The following is a 21,799-nucleotide window of genomic DNA, read 5'->3' as shown; positions in this document are numbered from 1 at the left end:
CCAGGATGTTGGCGCAGTTTTATACGGCCATCATCGAGTCCATCCTCACCTCCTCCATCACCGTGTGGTACGCTGGCGCCACTGTCAGGGACAGACTGAGGCTGCAGCGCGACGTGCGCGCTGCCGAGAAGGTGATCGGCTGCAGGCTCCCATCCATCCAGGACCTGTATATCTCCAGGACCCGGAGGTGTGCAGGTCGGATCACGGCCGACCCTTCCCACCCTGGTCACGGACTGTTTTCCCCCCTCCCCTCAGGCAGGAGACTACGGTCCATTCGGACCAGAACCTCCCGCTACACTAACAGCTTCTTCCCCTCTGCCATCAGGCTGCTGAACACCAAGTGACTTATCACTTAAGCACCATGTACAGCAGCCAGCCGGACTCATAAACAATACACTACTCCTCATGGACCTGCACTATTTCTCACCACTCACTATTTATGTAAATACTGTATATAAGTCTTATTTTATCTTATTTTATTTTATTTATCTTATTCTAGTGTGGTGTTGATGTCTAATGTTATGTTGAATGTCGCAGCGGCACACCACGACAAATTCCTAGTTTGTGTAATACTGTGTATTACATGTACAATGGCAATAAACCTTCTTCTGATTCTGATTCTGATTCTGATTCTGATGGTAGGACAGATACAGCAGCATTATACAACCTATGGATTCAATTCTTATTCAAAAAATTTTTGTAGAACATGTCTGACGTGTGCGAAACACAATTCACAGGGAAATCTGAGACCCAGGAGAGGAAAATTTCCTGCTCCCCAATATCCATTCCAAACTATACATATGGACTTCATAGAATTAAATAAAAGTGAAGAAAAAATTTACTCTGATAATGGTACTCATTTTGTAAATCAAGTTGTTAGAAAGATCAGTGTTATGTTTCATATTGATTTAAAACACCATTGTGCCTATCATCCTCAGAGCGCAGGCTTAGTTGAAAGAACTAATGGCACTATTAAAAACAGACTGAAGAGATGCATGACACAATGTGTCGATTTGGCTAAGCTCTACATAAACATTACAAGCACCGCAGGCCTAACTCCTTATGAGATCTTATTTGGAAGACCGTACAGGCTTCCTCAGTTCAAAAACTACTGGGAGACAAATGATGAGTCTAATCTTGCTGATTACATGAGAAGAATGTTAGAAAAACAAAAACAAGGTCATGAAACTGAGACGCCCTCTGTCTCCCAACAGAAAATCCAACCGGTGGAGCCAGGGGACTGGGTCCTAGTGAGAAGCGTAAAAAAGAAGGATGGCGGGAGGTGTGCGTGAGAACGTGTTGGAGATCTGTAACTGAGCACATCTCTCCGTTCTCCTTGCAAGTAAAATTCAAAACTGTTGTCTTTGCCTCATTTGTGTTTCTCGTGTTTCAGGTTGTTTGAACCTAACAATAGTCTATCAAGTTATCGGCACCTGGCAGCCATTTCCTGTTTTAAATATTGATTGACTCAACAAAACATGACTAAAACATTTTATTTAAAAAAAAAAAAAGCCGATCCATGTACATGTTCTCGCTGAGAAGCTGGAATCAGCTTTTAAATTGGAACTGAATGATCAGTTGCCTACGATTCCTGCAGGGCGCAGGTGACTGCAGGGGCAAACTGCTGAGCTCACAAACAGGAAACGTGAAAACTTTTACTTCCTGATTGCAACCTCAAGAGCCTTTCACCTTCAAGCTTGCGACTAATAAGAATTTAAAGACGTGTCACTCTGTTGTGTTTTTAATCAGGTTTCTGTGGTTTTGTCTGCTTGTGTTTGTTTGGCAGGTTGATTAAATCACAGCTTGTGAGTTACTTGTTGCTCTTGTGTCAGTTTTCTCATTTACACAAACACATTTAAAACACTTTGACTGGAGGACACTTCCCCACAATAAGTCCTCTTTTGCTCAGCGGCGGTCCTGTCGTAGACCTCTCCGTCGTCTTGAAGAACAAACAGCTTTGAGAACCTGGAAAGAGGAATAAAATATAAACCAGAGGGGGAATTATTGCAGCACAAGAAAACCCAGTTCAGCAGGAAACTGATGGCAGCTGTGAGAGGAACGAAGAGTGCACGGGCATGCAGCCTCGGCACATCCCATAGTTGCACGTGTCACTGTGGAGGGCCACCCACCACGGCCCTCGCTGCAGAGGGTCCCAATAACCTGGGGGGGTCCCCAAAATGAAGGTTGGTATCAACAATGATCATCGATATTAGATATGAACGGGCCCACCAGTGTGTCCTGTCACTCAATTTGGGCATATTTAGTGTTCTGAACTGATAAATAAAGAGCCCCCCACCCCGCCCCCCTGGCGGCACCTTCAAAGTTCTCTTCTTTGCCCATCTTTGCAGGTGATGCCTTCAAGAACCTGTTGGTTTCACTCCCATAAGCAACCCTGTTAAATTCAGCACAGAACACCTTTTAAAACAGAAAGAAAAAGCTTCTTTTTTAACTGTTCTTGACTCTAATCGCACGAAACTTCACACTTGTGCATGTTAATATGGTTCAGTTCGAAGAAGCTCACCCACACCAACATCCTATTCTATTAATATGACATTAATGGAACAAATGAAGGCTGTGTGTGGTTGCGGGGGGCAGAGAAGCTAACCATGGAAACTCCACATGACCTCCAGCTGCATGATCGGAGCTACACAAGAGTGAGTCGGACAATTCAAATAACTGAAGGAGTGCCAGAGCTGGTTTACCTGGATGGTGATGACAGAGAAAAGGATTTTGATGAGGCCCAGCGCTCCCCAGCCGCCCAGGCTCCACACCAGCGGCAGCTCCTCCGCTCCGTCCTGGAGAAGCTGCTCCGACTGGGTGGTTGGCGTCACCGTGGTGCCCTGAGTCGCACAGACTGTTCAGACCACAGAAGGAGGACAGGAATTTTTCAGAAGGGTTAGAAATAATAATAATTTATGTCCCCGTTCTTTTCAAATTGTGAGAGCGTGAGCGGAAATGTGAAGCCTTGAGTTTCCTGTACGTGCCGTTGTTACGCTTTGGTTTCTGTAAATGCAAAAAGGCATCAAGGTTGCCAAAAGCGGGTCAGAACAAAATTTCCCTCAAAATTTCTCCTGTGGACTTTTTGTTTTGACGCAACTGAAAGTTGACCCGACCGGAATCTTTTTAGAGAAGCGTGAAGAACTGCGGGCCAGACTCACCATTAACCAGCAGCTCCACTCTGATATTCAGGTTTCGACCTCCTATTTTGGCGTTCACAGCACATTCGTAGCTGCCGGAGTCTTCGGGCGTCACGTTGAAGAGCTTCAGACTGTGTTCCTCCCCTAACGCCACCGGAGGAGAGGAGTTGTACACGAGCGGCTGCTGGCGGCCTTGGCGCATCATGATGAGCCCCTCTTTTTTGCCATTGTGGAGCTTTGAAGCAACCAGAGATTCCTCCATCACTGCCAACACTCTGAACCATTTGGACGGACACCACCGACCTGAAACAGACCTTGTACCACGTCACCGAGCTGAACTGGGTGGCGGCGGCGCCCGGGCACGGCAAGGAGACGTCTTCATCGCAGTTAGCAGTTCTTTCTTCTTGGCTGTGGGCAGCATGAAGCAGCAGCAGCAGCTGAGACGGGAGGACACAAAAACACACAAAAACTCCAATAATTCGCATTCACTGGACACAGAAAAGGAGCGTTCGGTAATAAATCCGTTAGCGACCAAAGTAAAGGCCAGGCTCACCTTCATGAGGGTTAGGGACATGATGCGTGCGTGTCGTGTGCCCCCGCCACACGCCGCCGCTCTGGCTGCTGCTCGTTTGATGTGAAAGTGGGTTTTTGACAGACTGAAACTGTGTCAGCAGAAGCGTGCCTTGCTCACCTCCACATGTAAAAGTCATGTGACTTCATGGAAGGCTGCCAGCATCAAGTCTGCAGATAACAGAGTATTGATGTTTTTACCCCGGCTGCATAAATAATGTAGACGCTTCCATTTTTATGGCCATAATTGAGCAAATACTGGAGATACTGGGGGTTTTTACTGTGCATGCTGGATAATGACGTCTCATTTCTGTCCTCCTGCAATTTGGAAAACATGGAAGAAAAATTAATTGCTTTATTTTAAAATGTATCTGACTGATCCTGCATGAGCGGGAGTGAATAATCAGCTTTTCAGCCCATCTTCACTCATAAAAGGCAACAAATAAAGCAGTAATCTCTCTTCCAATTGTCGCTTTTGTTTTCTTCTCGAGCAAAATTCGAGTTTCAGGAAAAATCAAATTAAAGGCCCTCAGCGTGCTGTCGTGTGTCATTCATCAAGGAAACCACAAGAGGTCGCTGTGGCGCCGCGAGGAAATTAATATTCACATAAACATTTCTTTTTTCATAACACTCTTGTAAGTATGTGTTGCTGCTTGTTCTTTAGCGTTTTTTGCAATATTTTGTTATACATTGACCTACTTTAAAAATAAACTCCCAAAAGGCTTTGCAGTTTTATTTTGAGACATTGTCAGAGTGTAATAATAGAAAAGTCTTCATCCTATTTTAATCTTGGCTTTTTTTTCCAGCTTCCAGCCTGTGTGAAGCTACTGACTCAGCTTCTTGAGCCTTTTCTCTCAATACAAACATCATTTCCCCTCGTTTGCTGATCATTTTTCATTCGTCTGGATGCGGTCGGTGTGTTCATCACAATGAGGATCATTCACTCTGTTACGCTGAGTAAAACAGTACAAACCTGAATAGACAGGCATTTATTTTGTTTTTAGTCTCTTAAATGCAGCCTGGCTCTTTACCACAGATGATCATCTTCATTTCAGCCACTTTTGTGAAGGACTCACTTCCTCCAGGAAGCCTCCTGCCGTGTTTCTCATCAGGTCTCCAGCTTCACCCCGACGGCTTTATTGTGTCTTCGGCTCCACCAGCTGCTCATAGAAAAATGAGTTCTACAAACTAGATCCTTAAAATTCAGGTGGAAAACACAGCAGCACAAATGACACACAGAACAAGTAGAAACTCACAACCCAGGAAGAACCCCGGACCAGCAGGACAAACTCCTCCGTAACAGGAAGAACCCTTGAGCAGGACCTCCGTGTGTGTGTGGGGGGGGGGGGTCCTGCTAATGGCAGGCCGAGTTGTTGCAAGAGCGGTTTTAATCCTCTCTAAAAGATTCCTGCCAAAAGGCCAAATACTGGTCCCAGTCTCAGGTCCCAGCGTGTCCCCATGTCTGTAGATGGGAGCAGGTTTAGCATGATGAGCCTGGAACATGTGGCGTGTTCCCAGGCAGCAGGCCGCCGCTGATCAATGAATTCTATTTGTTCAAGCCTGTCGGTTCACCGGAGGAAGTGTGAATGTTCCGACCTGGAACCAAACTCAAACACCTGTCGTTGGTTAGCGCCGGTGCTGATGGTTCTCTATCTGGGGGGGTTTGAAGAGCTTTTAAAGGTTTAAAAGCAGCAGTTTGAGAGCAGTGAGCTGCTGTTATCAGTGCTGGGCTGCTTATCTCAGCTCTGTTTCTCTTTGGCTCTCAGGAACTGTTAGTTCTTCACGTCTGAGTCCTCTCAGTGCTGCGGAAGTCTGGAACAGCCCTTTGTTCTCCTCTCTTCTTCTTGAGATTACAGCCACAGGAGCCGGCCTGACATTCCAGGCTGAACTGGGAGGCGACACTGATTTTTCTGTGCTCGCTGGTCTTTAAATGGTGGGATGTGGAGAGAAGGAGGAGTGAACTGGGAACCTACTGAGGCAGAGCGAGGGAAGGAAAGAGAGAGAGAGGGATGTGTGGAGGAGGAGAGCGGCTCTGAGGAGCGTTGAGCAGTCAGCTGGTCACACCTGAGCGCTGCTGTCATGTCAGAGCGCGCGCTGCAACATTAAGGTAGGACTTGACAACAGTCATTTACTCTTCGGCACCTTTTCCCCTCCAGATAACTGAGAGGGAGCTTTTCTGAGAAAGCTGCTCCTGTTTTGATTCTCTTCTCAGCCGTTACCATGACACCAAAGCAAATTTACTCCAATTGATAATAAAGGACTGTAAACCACAGCAATAAATGCGTTTAAATATTAAATCATAGAGCTAACTTGCTAAAGAGAAGTCCTCCGAAATACTGTAAGTTTCACCATTGGAAAGTTAAAAAGGCTGTTTTTAATGTGATGAAGAGGCCAAAGTTAGTCATCCAGGAGGGATCCATTTACAGTGGGCCAGTCAGGGGCATTTACTGGCTGTACTGGGAAAGAGGGGATGAATGTGCTGTCATATAAACGCAGCAACTCACGTCCCAGAATGTAACAAAGGAAGATTTCCTGAGCAGTTTAAGAGACGCACTCTTTAATTGCTCCCGTCTGTCCTCCTCCAGTTGGTTCTTTAATTATTCCTTACTTCAGACTTTTTGCATCCCTCAGAGAGCAGCTGAACTGTGACCCCGGGACTGGAACACCATGGAGCACACGACAGCCTTCCAGCGCGTGGCTCAGGTGGGGAATTTGACAGAAATGCCTCTGAACCCTCTCGAGCAGCAGGTCGTAACCATATTCCTGACCGTCCTCATCTGCGTGGTGGGGATTGGTGGGAACATCATGGTGGTGCTGGTGGTGCTGCGCACCAAACACATGGTGACGCCCACCAACTGCTACCTGGTCAGCCTGGCTGCTGCCGACCTCATCGTGCTGGTGGCGGCGGGGCTGCCCAACATCTCAGACGTGGTGGCCTTCTGGATATACGGATACACGGGATGCTTGTGCATCACCTACCTTCAGTATCTGGGCATCAACGTGTCGTCCTGCTCCATCACGGCCTTCACCATCGAACGCTACATCGCCATCTGTCACTCCATCAAGGCCCAGTTCTTATGCACCGTTTCCAGGGCCAAGAGGATCATCGCGGGGGTCTGGGTCTTCACCTCACTCTACTGCATTATGTGGCTGTTCTTGGTGGACACCGATGAGACCGTCTACACCAACGGCGTCGTGGTCACCTGTGGCTACCGGGTGTCCAGGAGTCTCTACATGCCCATCTATTTCCTGGATTTTACCTTGTTCTATGTGATCCCGCTCACCGTGGCCACCGTGCTTTACGGGCTCATCGCCAGGATTTTATTCATGAGCCCTCTGCCCTCGCACCTCAGCGACAGAGAGGGGGGAGGCTCCGTCCACCAGGGTCACACCAGCAGCACCAACAGGGGCAACAAAGGGGCAATCTTTGCAAGGAAGCAGGTACCAGGAAACAGGAGCTTTGTGGTATTTAATGCTCACTATACAGTAAAAGCCTGCATCATTTTAATGAAAGCTCATTGCAGATGTGACAACGGTTCCAGTTTATACTGGTCCAGACGGAGGCATTTCTGAATTATTGATGGATGTGGTGTGGTCTCCATGGATACTAGCTACAATATTCAGCAACACTATGAATATATATATATGTATATATATTGTTTTTCAAGGTTGAAATCACCAAAATGAGCACTAGCCTCTCTGCTCCATTATTAGCACATTAGCATTGAGCAGAGGCCTAAACTTGACACGCAGACTAATGTGACTGATTAAAGGTGGACAGACTTGCTCTGATGGCAACTACAGCATGTTAGTGTACTAATATCAGGAAGTTTGGTGTCGCCTGAGTGAGCCAACAGCTCTTTTTGATGGTTTTAGTAGAAATGAAACTCCAGATTAATGTGCACTTGTTGCTCCTGTGTCCGTCCCACAGATCACAAAGATGTTGTTGGTCGTGGTCGTCCTCTTCGCCCTGCTCTGGCTGCCTTACCGAACGCTGGTGGTGGTCAACTCCTTCCTCAACCCGCCGTACCACAACACCTGGTTCCTGCTCTTCTGTCGGATGTGCATCTACACCAACAGCGCCGTCAACCCCATCATCTACAACCTCATGTCTCAGAAGTTTCGGGGGGCGTTCCAAAACTTCTGCAAGTGCGACTGGCAGCACGAGGAGAAGGTGGCAGAATTCCGGGTGCCGATGTATTACAGCGTGATGAAGGACTCCTCCCGTGAAAGCAACGAACCCGTGACGGAGCAGGAGGAAGTCAGCGGACAAATAACCGAAAGGGTCACCGTAGCCGATGAGGACAGGAGCACTTTCATTTGTTCCTAATCCAGACTTTTGTTCAGCTTGATCAAACATTTGCAGAAATCAATTGAATGTTTAAGCAGAGCGATGACAGATGTGCTCTGGTGCTGTTTATTGATGGTATCCGTGTTGTGCTAATCGTTGGACCGGTCCATCATGACTCCTGTGTAAATAATGTGCTAGACAAGACTCCTCCGAGCTGCACATGTTGACATCCTTCCTGACAATAGAACTGTGACAAACGTGATGACATTTTCAACATCAGATGGACATTGTGTGCTTTGCTTGGCAAATATTAGCGCGCTAGAATGCTAAAGAACAAGCACGCATTCTGTTTCTGCCATCTTCCACTCTGTTAACCTACAGCTTTAGATTAGCTTGTCCATCATCATATTCAGACAACACACATACAACTCACCAAATTCAAATGTATCATGTAAATACAGAAAAAACAGCTAACTGTGTGTTTTTAATCACATGTCGGATGTTCATGTGGTGTAAGTTTTTACTGCAGTTTAACCATGTGTGAATTCTCAAAATAATGACAAAATCTGCATTTATTTGATTCCATTTTTGTATCGAGCATTCACTAAAACACTATACAATCAACTGAGCTGACTGTTTTTCATCCCATCTCTCGTATTTGACAGTATTAAGTGTCTTTTCATTCAGGATCGTCATCAAAACTCAACACATTCACCAACCAGCTCATCTGGACAATCATGCCTTGAATCTAAATAAATTAGTGTTTAAATAAAAATACTTTTTCCTCTCAGCACCTGAACAAGTGTTTTCTAATCTACTTCATACACAATATTCTGTTCTATGCATTAAAAACACCTAAATTGCAGCTTGATATGCAATGATTTAAGTTTCTCTGGAGCTTCTAAAGGCGATCAAGTGCAGATGATTTCAACACAAGAGTTTCTGTTGATTAAAGAAATGAAAATAATCAGTAAATGAAATTTAAAAAATAGTGGGTTGCCCATTCGTGGCAGTGCAACCTATATAAAAAGGTAGAAATTGATTTTAAAGCAGATCTACTGGTGGATTTCTGTTCAAAAGAAGCTTTCAGAAACACAGGAGGAGACAGAATCATACACAGAAGAACCACGTGCACGTGTCTGAACGGGTTCTAAATGGAGCCGACGGCTCATCTGGGCTTTTAAAACATCTCCGCTTTTCTTCTTCTTCTCCCCTGACGACAGCGGAGGCTTTTAAACTGACAAGAAGGAACCTGAAGCACGGTGAAGAAGTTCAGCCACAACAGTTTCATCTGAAAAATGAAAAATGAGGTTGTCAACAACTGAGGAGTTGGGAGGGTGAACGTCATAAAATGACCCAATTCAACCTGACAAATGTGTTTGAGGAGACCTTTGTCTTTAAAGAACTGGTTGAGCTAGATTCTGGGGAAGTCAGAGCTCATTTTGTTGCTGTAGCCCACCAGCAGAGGGCGCTGCCGGCTCATTCTGGACATCGAGTCAAAGCAGAAGCCAGGAGTCCTTAGAAACAATCATCAGAGACTAAAGCTGTGGGCTTGGACAGGTGAGGGAGGCCTGGGTTGTCTGATGTGTTCAAGGTTGTTCAGAACTGAGTTAAACACATGATGCAGCCACAGAAACAGACTGGATGGATAAAGGCAGAGTCAGTTTTATGGCTTTCAGATCTGATGTTGCTGTTATGAAAGGGCTGGAGAGGCGTGGCCTGAGTAGCCATTTCCTGTCGCTGCACCGTGAATCTCCTGCTGTGCAACTGAGGATCAAGTGACCTTTTCTCCCCAATGTCTGACCTTGTTTTATTTTTTAGATTCCTCCATAGCTTCTCTGCCAGGAGCTTTGAAACGGTGGCGGAGCTCATGGCAGCACCCGTGAGGACAGGAGCAGCAGAGCGACGCCTGCTGGGAGAAGAGCGGAAACGTGTTCAACTGCTGAAAAGGATCAAATTCAGTTTTAAAAAGGGAAGAAACATGAGGATGTTTCCATCACATCGCTCACGTCTCCTGTGTTCAGAACAGTTGGTCCTGTCAAACTGTGTAAACACTAGGAGGTGATGTGCACCTCAACAAGTTGGTCGTGACACCTCAGGTGGGGGGGGGACGAGGAGGAGGAGGAGGAGGTGGAGGAGGAGGAGGTGGAGGAGGAGGAGGAGGAGAGGAGGAGGAGGAGGAGGAGGAGGTGGAGGAGGAGGAGGAGGAGGAGGAGGAGGAAGAGGAAGAGAAGGAGGAGGGGGTGGATCACAGCAGCTAATCTCCAGCTGCACTCTGATATTCAGGTTTCCACCTCCAATGTTTGCGTTTACAGCACATTCGTAGAATCTTTAGGAGTCGCGTTGAAGAGCATCAGACTGTGTTCCTCCTTAAACGTTGAAGAGCATCAGACTGTGTTCCTCCTTAAACGTTGAAGAGCATCAGACTGTGTTCCTCCCCAAACGTTGAAGAGCATCAGACTGTGTTCCTCCCCAAACGTTGAAGAGCATCAGACTGTGTTCCTCCCTAAACGTTGAAGAGCATCAGACTGTGTTCCTCCCTAAATGTTGAAGAGCATCAGACTGTGTTCCTCCCCAAACGTTGAAGAGCATCAGACTGTGTTCCTCCTTAAATATTGAAGAGCATCAGACTGTGTTCCTCCTTAAACTTTGAAGAGCATCAGACTGTGTTCCTCCCTAAATGTTGAAGAGCATCAGACTGTGTTCCTCCCCAAACGTTGAAGAGCATCAGACTGTGTTCCTCCCCAAACGTTGAAGAGCATCAGACTGTGTTCCTCCCTAAACGTTGAAGAGCATCAGACTGTGTTCCTCCTTAAACGTTGAAGAGCATCAGACTGTGTTCCTCCTTAAACGTTGAAGAGCATCAGACTGTGTTCCTCCTTAAACGTTGAAGAGCATCAGACTGTGTTCCTCCCCAAACGTTGAAGAGCATCAGACTGTGTTCCTCCTAAACGTTGAAGAGCATCAGACTGTGTTCCTCCTTAAACGTTGAAGAGCATCAGACTGTGTTCCTCCCCAAATGCCACCGGAGGAGAGCAACTGTACACACTTGGTGTCTCTTTTTGTCCTTGTGGAGCTTTGAAAGTATACAGAAAAGGACTGTTTGACTCCAAGTTGTAATAAACACATTGACAGGCACAGTAAAGGCCAGGCTCACCTTCGTGACATGATGCGTGCGTGTCATGTGACCCTCCACACGCCGCCGCTGTGGTTGGTGCTCGTCTGATATGAAAGTAGGTTCCTGACAGAGTGAAACTGTGTCAGCAGAAGACCTGCAGGTGAACCCACACACCACACACACACACACACACACACACACAGTTCAGTGTCTTTGCCCTCCAACACCCTGAAATATCCACCTCTGCTGACCTCCAGAGGTCTGAGAGCAGCTCCTGAGGCACAATCATCCCTCCTTCTGCTGTAAACTGGGGGAAATGTTGGGAAATGCTGATGTCTGGTCCTTAGTGGGGGTTTCCCCGTCTTTTCCAGCTCTGTTGAAGAGAAACTCCGGTCAGATGGATCAAAGCAAAACGAGCAGTTGCGTTTGTCAAACTGATGCTACAACTGGTCAGTAACTCAGAGATGTTGGGACCTGAAATCAGGTGAGAAACGACCCAAACACACGGAGTCATGTGATGTCACGGCGGCCCGCCAGCATCAGGTCTGCAGACACCAGAATACTGATGCTTACTTTTAACTGCAGTCGTACAAACAATGTCGAAGTTTCCATTTTAGGGCGAATATTGTGGATTTTTCCCAGGTTACGTATCACAGGTGACCCCTGAACACAAGAAAACCTGATTGCATTCCTCCGATTCCTCGTCTCCCCCAATAATTTGTTACCTGTCATCTTAAACAGAAAAACAAACTCCAGATTTTTTACTGACTAAACTTTAACCTGATATGTTTAGTTTGCGGGAGAGCCCGGAGTATCTGGAGAAAACCCACCCGGAAAAGGGCCCAGCGGTCACACATAAAGGCCAACAGCCTCCGAGCAGGGCTCCCCCCTGTGAGGAGACGCCTCTGAGGGACCCGCTGGCTCTTGTTGAAAATGTTGGCACCTGTTAACATCTGTGCAGAAATGATCCAGATGTGCTCCAGATTTTGGTTTTATTGCAACAAAGCACAACAAAGCGGGTTCATTGTGCTAATAAAAGGCTTCAAAAATACACAGAAAAGGGTTAAAATGCTGTTTTGTTTTGCAGTTAGAGGTGGAAAAACTCTTTTTCTTTTGCTGAAATTATGACCCGCAGCTGAACAAATACACACGGAATGATCCAAACTTACCTCGGCAAATGTAACATTTTTCACATTGTTTGGAAATGATCACACACACGCACACACACACACACACACACACACTCATGCTGCTATGATGTTAGCTCATCCTGTTGTTTTCATCGCAGGGAACTCCCCATTGTCCGCAGTCGAGCGGATTATTTGTAGGTGTTGCTCTTGTTGACAAAGGAGGTCGATATATGGTTATTAATAGCGGACTTGGCTTGATGGAAAAGGGAAGAGAGGTCTTTGGATTCCACCATCTGCGTGAAACAATGCCTCATTCAGCAGCAGCTGGCACAGTCGGCACAGGGATGCAGAAATGCGCTGATTTCTCCACAGATCATGAGTGGAAGTGAGGATTCTGTGTGTGTGTGTGTGTGTGTGTGTGTGTGTGTGTGTGTGTGTGTGTGTGTGTGTGTGTGTGTGTGTGTGTGTGTGTGTGACTGCAGCTGTGAACGGTTCCAGATTTATGGTCTCCGCGTCGGGACGCGGCGCTCACGACACATTTCTGAAATACCTCTCACTTTTTCGCCGCCACAGATGCGTCGAGAGCGTCTCAATCGAACGCGGGGGGGGGTTCTGCAGGGTTCTACAGGGTTCCACAGCTACACGAAGGGGTCACCCGCGCTTGCCCGAAGGTGCGAGCGTGACGTGTGCACGTACGTGTCTGCGTTTGCTTCTGGCAGAGCGCGCAGCAGTTGGAGGGTGTTGCAGGCCAGAGAAACTCCCAGAGGTTGTTAGCACAGCCAGCTGTTAGCCGAGGTCTCCATGTTTCTGTCAGCGAGGTTGTTCACCGCACACTCCTTCGCCCCTGATTGAGGAAATCCTCTGACTGTTTGCTCTGTTTGCTGAAACGAAACATCCCAATGGTTCCGCCGTTCACTCCCTGAGGTCCTGTACGCGGAGACTTTCCCATGAAGCGTGTGCATTTTTACTAGGGTTTGACAGAAATACCGCTCTGTGGCCGAGCAGAGCAGCACCAACATGCCACAGCAGCAACCTCTGACCTTTTTGTTTGTTTGTTTACATGTTTACCGGACCTGTTGCTTAAATGAACGAAGCAGAACTAATCAGAGCTGCCTGCAGGTTTGTTCTGATCCTGTGTGGAGTCCTGATGAGTGATCGACGTGGGAATCAAGTGTCAGAGACATAAATGTCCTGGTTTATAAGCGATGATAAAGAGCAGATATTGACCAGAGGAGCTTATCTCGGGGGCCCCCTGCTGGCCGATTGTGTTAATATCATTTACTTTGGGAAAAATGCAACAAAATGTAACACTTTTTTTTAGTTGTATTATTTGAAAAAGTGAACGTGGGTAGAGGTGGAACTTTTTCGGGGGGGCGAGTGGATATGAGGTTTTTTGTCTTTTTGAGGATGTAGCAAACCCGGTTCCTGCCACAGGCTCTTGCAGTTTACAGGGTTAGACTTCACCAGTTAATAAGAGGTGGGTGTGTCTTGCGCATAACACCTAATAAATTCAGATTTCCACCCCCCATTCCTTAAAAAGTCAGGTGCGGAGGGTCCCGTTGTAATGGTGCGAGAGACAGGAGAATAGTTGCGTGAGAGCTCTGCACATTTGTGTATTTCCCAGTTTAAAGTGCTGGGAACTTTTCATACTAACACTGCGTATGTGGCTCCCTGCTTTGAGTCAACATCGTGCAGCTCTGAGCTCATGCGGGACTGGCTCGGGTTGCATGCAGCTGCGTGACAGTGCCTGTTTGCTTGTTTGATTAAGGAGGCAGAGCTGCTCTGTGCGTCCACGGTCACCTCTGCCTCTGGGTTTGGCGGCCTGCTGCTGAATGCCGCTGCTTGATTGTCCGAGTCTGCAGCGGAACACGGCTTTGTTATACGACCGTTTGTATTGTTCCCTAATTTCTTCTGTGGGATTTCCTCCTGCCAGCTCTCCTCACCCGCCCATCCTTTTCACTGTACAGCCCCCCGTAATCCTCCCTGCATCTGAAGACCCTGCCAAACTCTCCGCCGCATGAAAACAATTGTCCTTGTGTGTGTTTGAGGAGACCAAACCTGCGACTCAGACATGCTTTTTCCCCCCAACAGAAGCTCCTTTTGACAGTCCAGGCAGACAGACTTCCTCCTCCCGCTTGTTCTTGCAAATGGGAAGTCAGTCTTAAGTCACAAAGTGACTCAGAACCATTAATATTGTTGACACACAGGTGGAGAAAGGGGCCACGTCCCCGTCAGTGACTGTTAAAAACATGCTGAAACAGACTGCGGCAATCAAATCTATTAAAATATTACCATGTGCAGGGTTGTTTCCAACAAGTGCTCTCTGGCATGGCTGCAAAATCCTGGAGGTAAGCACCCACCTGGGACCTCCAAATGATGCTGTGGGGGGGCTTTACATCCTTCCTGTTTCTGGATCACCTATTTTAGCTCCGTTTGGTGAGACAACAAATCGTCTGAGCTGTCAGAGCGGTGATTTGTGTTGAATCTGCAAAGACGTTTTCAGGGAAACATTGTTCATGTTTCTTAGCCGTAGCTGCTTCCTCTTCCGCAGTTTGCTTTGATCAACCAAAACAACGCTAAATGACGACAGAAAGTCGCTCCACTGCAACAGCTTCTGAACAAACAAGCCTGACGGACAAACACATTTGTCATTAAGGACAATAAAACAGCAGTCTGCCTCTTTATCTCTCCAAACTAACAAGGTTACTGACGTTATTTCTGGGTGGAAATACTGAGCAAACAAAGCACTCAAACTGAGCAGATATTCCAATTAGGACCTCTGAGGATCCGAGAAAAGGGCTGGACCGCCTAACCTTAATGTAAAAACCTAGATATTTATCTATGAAGGTTGAAGCCGGAAAAAACGGAGAGTCCGCAGCCATCAGAAGAAGAGGGGGAGCACAGGAAACCTTTGCAGGGGTCCTCAGGTGATGTTCCGAGCTGGCTGAGATGTTCAGCAGATCTTTTCCCTCCTTCTTCGTCTCCTCTGATCTCCTCCATTAATTTGTTACCTGTCATCTTTTTTTTTTTTTTAAAAAAAAAAAGAGCGAGAGAGAGAGAAAAGAAACAACCTCTTCCTTCCGACTTTGCTGAAAACCCTGGTCTGAAAGGCACCACAGGAGAGCTGTACATCTGGGTCCCAGCGCCGGATGATGTCAGGACTGGCGCTGACCCAAAGCCCGTCGCAATGAGAGTTCCTCGGAGAGGTCGGGGGTGTGCTCTCTTCCCTTCCTGTGCCTCCATGACATCTTCCTGCCATGAGGGAGCCTTGGGGAGCCATTTGAGGAGGCCTGGGTCCTGAACACATCAGACTCAGCACAGCAAATTCCAATTAGCCTGATAGAGCAGGTGGGGGATGGAGGGAGGGTGCAGAGGGGGTGCTGGGACCTCCGGCGTGCACCTTTAACTGCCTCAAAATTTACTTTCCGTGCAGCCCTCCCGAGCCACCGGGGAGCTCCGCTGCTGTCATGTTAAAGAGTGTCTGTTTTAGTCCTGGACAGGAACCGTCTGATCTGACTGTTGGACCCATCAGCACTGATTGGAGGGCCCTGCAGGCTCCGAGCTGCTTTCTGAGACGCCACTTTTCTCAAGAACTAGCAAAATCTCACAGTGATTATTTGGCTTTCTGCTGGATTTCCGAGCTGTTGAGGGTTTGCTTGGCTTTTAGAGTCACGTTTTATTGAGTATAATCGAATATTACAGGCTCCAAAGCGCTGAGACGTATCACTGGGAATCGTCTGCACTGTTGTCCTTGTTTTTCAGCTGTACCCTGGGGAGCTTTTCAGGGACGTAAAAGGCGTGACCTTTATTTTCCAGCCCATAATCAGTTCCTTTGCAAACACAGAAATTTAGGATGTGAAAAACCTGCATTTTCCAAGAAAAAATTAAGCCCATGAAAGGCAGTAAATGTGATTTTGTGCATGAAGTTGACGATGACGTCTCACTGCCGGTGATCGGTTAAAAGTTCAAGGTTGCACAGACGTTACGCAGGCTGTTACAATCTGAGGATGAGTCCATTTTGGAGTCTGCAAATTTCCACAGGAACATGACCAAAGCCTCAGCTGCAGCATCTGCACGTCTGTGAGAAGGAAAAATGGGCTCTCGGTGGAGTGATTCATACATCCGTCAGCACAATCAGCCAGATATCGATTAGATATCAGACCGAAAACAGTGTGTGTGTGTGTGTGTGTGTGTGTGTGTGTGTGTACGATCTCAAAGTTTTAGACTGCCGTCAGTGATCGGCGCTGGTCCATACTAATTGGGAACTTCCTCTTCTTATGTTTATGTGCACTTGGGCCAAGTGACGACCTGCTAACTGACCATCTGGGATCGGCCCCTCGGACGGCAACGTCCCAGATTGATCTTCTACCTAAAGGATCGGCAGCGGCTCGCTCGGCGCATCATCTGCTGCGATTACGCATCGGAAGGCTTTCGTGTCTGTGCTCCACGTCACCTCTGACCTCTCACCCCGTCGCGCCCTGTCCTTTGGGCCCACGACAGTGATTTATCCCTCTGACACACCAACAGCTGTGTTGGGGGGCTCAGAGCAGAGTGTGGACTTCTATTTGCCGTGACTAATCGATAACAGACTTCAAAAAACACCAATCGTGGGAGCTGGAAAAAAATACAGCAGTCACTGACACCAGACACCCAGAGCCAGTGATGTGGCTTCACGAACAAGCAAGTAATATCAGTGAGAGTGGGGTGTGTGTGTGTGTGTGTGTGTGTGTGTGTGTGTGTGTGTGTGTGTGTGTGTGTGAAAGAAATAAGACACCTTCCAGCACTACCAGTAAATTTCTCTTCATCACAATGAATGTTGATGTTTAAACTGGCCATGACGCGTCCAGAGACAAAGTGGTGTACATTTTAGTTTTGTTGTTATAAAATATAGTTTATTAAAAAAAAAAAAAAAACTTTTCTATAAAAAAAGGACAAAAAACTTCATAAGTTCCAAACAAATGCGCTGCATCTCGGAAAGTCTTATGCTCACGTCTCACATCAAGTATAAATAGTCTCTTCTCTGGTTCCATCATCTGATCCAGCATGTGTGGGTGTGTGTGTGTGTGCGCGTGTGTGACACCAGCTTTGACATGGTCCCTGAGAAAGTCTTTGAGGATTTTCAGGTTGATCATGGATCCTTCAGCCGCCTCCTGTCAGCGTCTCATCCGCAGCGGAGCCAGCCCTCGCATTTTAAAGCAGTCTTTAGCATCTTTCATCTGGAAATAAAGGACAAGTCCCAGTTAGACTAAACACGTGCCTCTTTTTCCACCTTTAAAATCAGCGGGAACCTGCTAATCTTGTTGTAAATTAAAGGGTTTTTTTGGTGAAAATGGTGCACAATAATAATGATTTTAAAGCGCGTCCGCTGTAATCCGGGGCGCAAAAAATGAACCCGCAAAAAGTGCTTAGACAAAACAAGCGTTGCTGGAGGCAAACATGAACAGCAGAATAGACAGCAGAGCTTTTTTGGTTTGTTTTTACCCCTTTTCTCTGGCTGCTCAGGCAGAATGTGCAGATGCTCCGCGGCTGCTGCGCGCCGCTCTCCGCCTGCGCATGGACCGCGCCGAGGCACGGCTGCTCCTCCGCGCCGCCGTCCCCGAGCAGGAGCACGTTGGCCAGATGTGAGATGTAGCTGGAGGCCAGTCGCAGAGTTTCGATTTTGGAAAGCTTTCTGTCCACGGGCTCGGTGGGTATGAGGGTCCGGAGGGCGGTGAAGGCCGTGTTGACGCTCTGGGTCCTGCCTCTCTCCCGGGCGTTCGCCGCGCTCCTCTGCTTCATCACCACCGCCGTTTCCCCCTCCAGCGTGCGCGAAATCCGCCGTCGCTTCTCGCTGGAGCCGCAGTAACTCTGCTCCGAGCTGCCGTCGCTCTCGCTGCGGTTCTCGTCGTCCTCCGACGTGACCGTGAGGTCCGAGTAGATCAAGTGTGTCGCCACCGGCCGGAACATGGCGAAAGTCATCATCGAGAGGTTTCTTAATCCCGACCCCAAAACATCTGTGGGATTACACTGAAAAAGCAGCCACGGGCGCGTGATCCATCTCTGCAAACCCCAAAAATATCAAACCACAGAAGGACCCGTTTGGAATAAAGCTGACCCGGTTGGAGGAGGCAGTTCGCTCTGGACCCCCACTACCTGCTCAGCTGGGCTCTTATAGCTGGATGGGAGGAGCAGAAACTTCTCCAGCTTGCATAAACAAATAACTTATAAAAATGTCACATCGTTTCCTACATTACTTACACACTGTTGACCCTTTTTTCTCTCATAAATAACCTCCCGGTTTCTTGAGCGCACGTTTTGTTTGAAATGTTCTGGTCGGGCCGACGGTCACGTGACCCCCCGCTGACGATTGCAAAACAACTTTTTTCTGCTTTCTCGTTCAAATCAAACATTTCTGCTAAATAGAGGGAAAATGGATAAACCTGTGACCTTGCATCAGAATAATAAGTAAGCGTAAGGTATTTACTATGTTGTTTCTACATTCTGAATGTAAAACTTTTGTCATATACTGCCACAATTTACTGGATTTATGTTACTATGTTATTTTACAGGTATCAACATCTACTATTCTCTTCCTTTTGCCTGGACCAGGTCATCATCTGTTCCCAACTCAGTTTACCTGGTTAAAAGGGTCAAATAAATGTTTAAAAACAAACACATACCTGAATGTTGATGTTCCTGGATTAGTCTTTCTGAATTCTTTAAATAGGACTTTTGATTATTAGTGCTGCACAAAATCCACCCAGCTCTGATTTTCCTCCTAAATTTCAGTGGAAAATAGACGTGTAAAGCTGAGCTATTTGCGGGGTGACTTGTTCACCTTCGGGTGGCCATTACACAGTAAGCTAACGTAAATAATCCCACTGTGAGGTCACCACGCTGGGCCGCCACTGGCCCACCGTTGAGGTCAGACAACAGGAGAAAGTTAAGGGTGAGTAAATAAACACGGAGCAGATGATCCTGGCATGGCAGGAATTTCTTCACTTGCTTCCCCGAGAGAAACAAAAACACAGCAGCGGCAAATGGTCGATTCATTCCCTCCACGCCGCGAGTCCCCTCCTGCCACATCCGGCAGGACAGTAAACCACTTCAGAGCGCCTCAGCTGCATCAACAAGCAGACATCAGACACCAAAACTGTCTGCTGGACGAGCTCTGAGGTCCCTCGGAGGACAGGGACCAAAACCTGGAATCTGCAGTAGCAAAAGGCTGAGAATAATTGAATTAGTAAAGCCAGCGTCATCTCCCCAGAGAGGAGGCGTAAACAAGAATCAAGCTAAAGAGATCATGTGGAAGATAACAACACATTTGATGAACGGCTGTCTCTGAAGAACACCTCCATATCGATACTTTCTGATGTCAGTCCTGCTCTCACAGCTGTACTTTTACCTCGGCTCCTCTCAGGAGAAGCTCAGAGCTCCCAAAATCAAACGCGCGATCGTCTTACTTTACTTTAAAATTACTTTAAATTTAATTTAATTTTTTAAATTTAAATTACGAATCACGTTCGTCCGAGGAGACAAAAGAATTGACTAAAAAGGGCAGTTGTTGGGGATAAACCTGCTTCCACTTCCGCAACGTCTAGAACCTCCCAGAAAAAACCACAAACTTTTATTTCTTTAACATTTCTGAACTCATAAAACAAAGATTGAAGCATAAGTTGTCTCCCTGTGTGGATTTTAAGTCAATTTAAGCACATTCCCTTGAGTCTCAGCAGCCAAATCTTGTGCTTGTGGGGGGGTTTTTTGTCGATCATCTTATCTAGAATAATGCAGGTCAAATTATTTCATTATAATGATTAAATGAAACCTTTGTGCACATTCTCCTGAGCCTTCCACGCACGAGTGCAGCGAGCATGCGCAGTGTGTGCCGGGGTGTGCAGCGGAAGGGGTCAGAGGGCGGATTGCAAATCTGGCCTGAATTACACGCCTTCAGCCAACAGCAGTCTGAGGGAATTCCGGATAGGAAGCTGCGAGAAGCCGCCGGTGACTCAAACAACTAAACCCAAATTCCTTCAAGAGGATTTGGTTGCTCCCCAAGTGGAACAAACAGTGGATCTGGATCAGCAGAGACCCTATCAGCTGTGTTTCACCCCAGACGGCTGTATGAAGGCAAGAGCTCAGTTTATGAGGTCTTTGCAGATCTGTCGCCGGAGTTCACGAGCGATTTAGCTCCTTCCAGTCTCTGATCCTTTTTAAATACAACACATATTCACCTTTGATCCCATGTTAAGAGCATTCAGCACTGCAGGGCTGTTTGGATGCTTTATCATTTAACTTTAGCCTCAGTATTGTTGAGAGACCCCCTCTCATCCCAACCACAGGATGCAAACGACCAAACCTGCCATTATGAAAGGTTATTGTGGGCCTTTGAGGTGGGACATTTTTGACTTCCTGTTAAAGGCCAACTGGATCCCGTCCGCTCCGATCCATCCAAAACTACTCAAACTACTCAAACAGTTCAGTCATCGTTGAGCAAGATAACTTAGCAAACTGCCAAAAGGCATCTGAGAACCGACGTGGCCGCCGTCCATTTCTGAAAACAGCCAGGAAAAAAGTTCCTCTTCTTACTTCCCCTAATCCTCCTAATCTGGTAAAACATAAAGCATGCAGAACCACCCATGCAAAATGCTCCCAGGAGGAACAGGTGCAATCGACTTCTTCATCCCGGTGTTGCGTGTCAGAAAACCTTTGAGGATATGGTTACTTCCAGACAGTGCACAGGCCACAGGAAGTCTCCTCACACGCGACGATTCAGGGGAGAGCTTTAGAGTCCTTCCAGGCTCCTCCGTTTAAGCTGCCCCGGGTCTCCGTCCACTTCCTTGATGGTCACAAAGGGACAGCGTCGGGCCGCCCCGTGCCGGTTGTGTGACGGTGCTGATGTCAGACAGGCTTCGCCTCCCCGCGGTGACCCGAGACGCGCAGTTGGGCTGGCCCGCATCAATCTGCAAAACCTGCAGTTCCTTCCTACGTGACGGGCGGAAGGAAACCGACCCGATTCAGATAATAGATGTCAACAGGCAGGTCCAGTCCAGCCAAGAGACGGCTCATTCACCAGTGGATTTTACAGCTCAATAAAGCAGGATTGTCAGCAGTTGTCCAGATTACAGAAGACCACTATAGAGATAAATGTGTTATAACTGAAAAGCATTCGTTGGAATGGGTCATCCTGTTCATAAAGGCTCAAACTGGAACCTACCGAAGGATTCCAGAGCTCTAGTTGCTCTCAAGCCCCCCTTGAGCAATAAAAACTAAGCAATAAAAACAACATTTTCAACAGTTCCTCCCTTTTTAAACTGGCCTAAACCTATTCCAATGTTAGGTCTGTCAATCCTGCATTCTAACCGAGTTCCAGAAGGGGGCGCTGCAATTAGCTGGAAAAGAGTGGGGATGAAAGGAGGGAATAAAGCTTTTTTATGGTCAGAGATGAAGCAGGTAGAAGGAAGCGACGTGCAGCTGCAGCTCATCAATGACTCTCTGTTTGCTTCACTGACAGTTGGAGAAATGTCTTTAACCTTTTCCTCCCCACATCATCCGCAATTATCATTTCCAATCAAAG

General features: G+C 47.2%; 3 protein-coding genes across 5 annotated transcripts; 1 reads left to right on the top strand and 2 right to left on the bottom strand.

Moving 5' to 3' along the window:
* Window positions 1-1,477: 1,477 nt before the first annotated feature.
* Window positions 1,478-3,842, bottom strand: LOC130529992 (uncharacterized). 3 transcript variants are annotated; one of them, XR_008951691.1, is made up of 6 exons: window positions 3,691-3,842; window positions 3,452-3,574; window positions 3,159-3,372; window positions 2,703-2,854; window positions 2,316-2,392; window positions 1,478-1,965 (listed from the first exon to the last, which is right to left on the bottom strand). XR_008951691.1 is itself a non-coding variant. In XM_057040767.1 (6 exons), the coding sequence occupies exons 1-6, from the start codon at window positions 3,709-3,711 to the stop codon at window positions 1,856-1,858; spliced, it is 720 nt and encodes a 239-aa protein (XP_056896747.1). In that variant the 5' UTR covers window positions 3,712-3,842; the 3' UTR covers window positions 1,478-1,855. The 3 variants fall into 3 exon arrangements, 2 of the variants coding, with proteins under 2 accessions (XP_056896747.1, XP_056896748.1); XM_057040767.1 differs by having other exon boundaries at window positions 2,316-2,415; XM_057040768.1 differs by lacking the exon at window positions 2,316-2,392.
* A 1,483-nt stretch (window positions 3,843-5,325) lies between these two features.
* LOC130529990 (thyrotropin-releasing hormone receptor-like) lies at window positions 5,326-8,784 on the top strand. The gene is made up of 3 exons (XM_057040765.1): window positions 5,326-5,814; window positions 6,339-7,148; window positions 7,639-8,784. The coding sequence occupies exons 2-3, from the start codon at window positions 6,375-6,377 to the stop codon at window positions 8,035-8,037; spliced, it is 1,173 nt and encodes a 390-aa protein (XP_056896745.1). The 5' UTR covers window positions 5,326-5,814; window positions 6,339-6,374; the 3' UTR covers window positions 8,038-8,784.
* An 8,312-nt stretch (window positions 8,785-17,096) lies between these two features.
* Window positions 17,097-21,191, bottom strand: tcf15 (transcription factor 15). The gene is made up of 2 exons (XM_057041688.1): window positions 17,728-21,191; window positions 17,097-17,462 (listed from the first exon to the last, which is right to left on the bottom strand). Exons 1-2 carry the CDS (start codon window positions 18,205-18,207, stop codon window positions 17,400-17,402), a joined length of 543 nt encoding a protein of 180 aa, XP_056897668.1. The 5' UTR covers window positions 18,208-21,191; the 3' UTR covers window positions 17,097-17,399.
* Window positions 21,192-21,799: the final 608 nt, after the last annotated feature.

Source organism: Takifugu flavidus, chromosome 8, assembly GCF_003711565.1.
Source record: "Takifugu flavidus isolate HTHZ2018 chromosome 8, ASM371156v2, whole genome shotgun sequence".
NCBI lineage: Eukaryota > Metazoa > Chordata > Actinopteri > Tetraodontiformes > Tetraodontidae > Takifugu > Takifugu flavidus.
The sequence above is the reverse complement of the archived record's forward strand: the minus strand, read 5'-3'. Positions and strand labels throughout refer to the sequence as shown.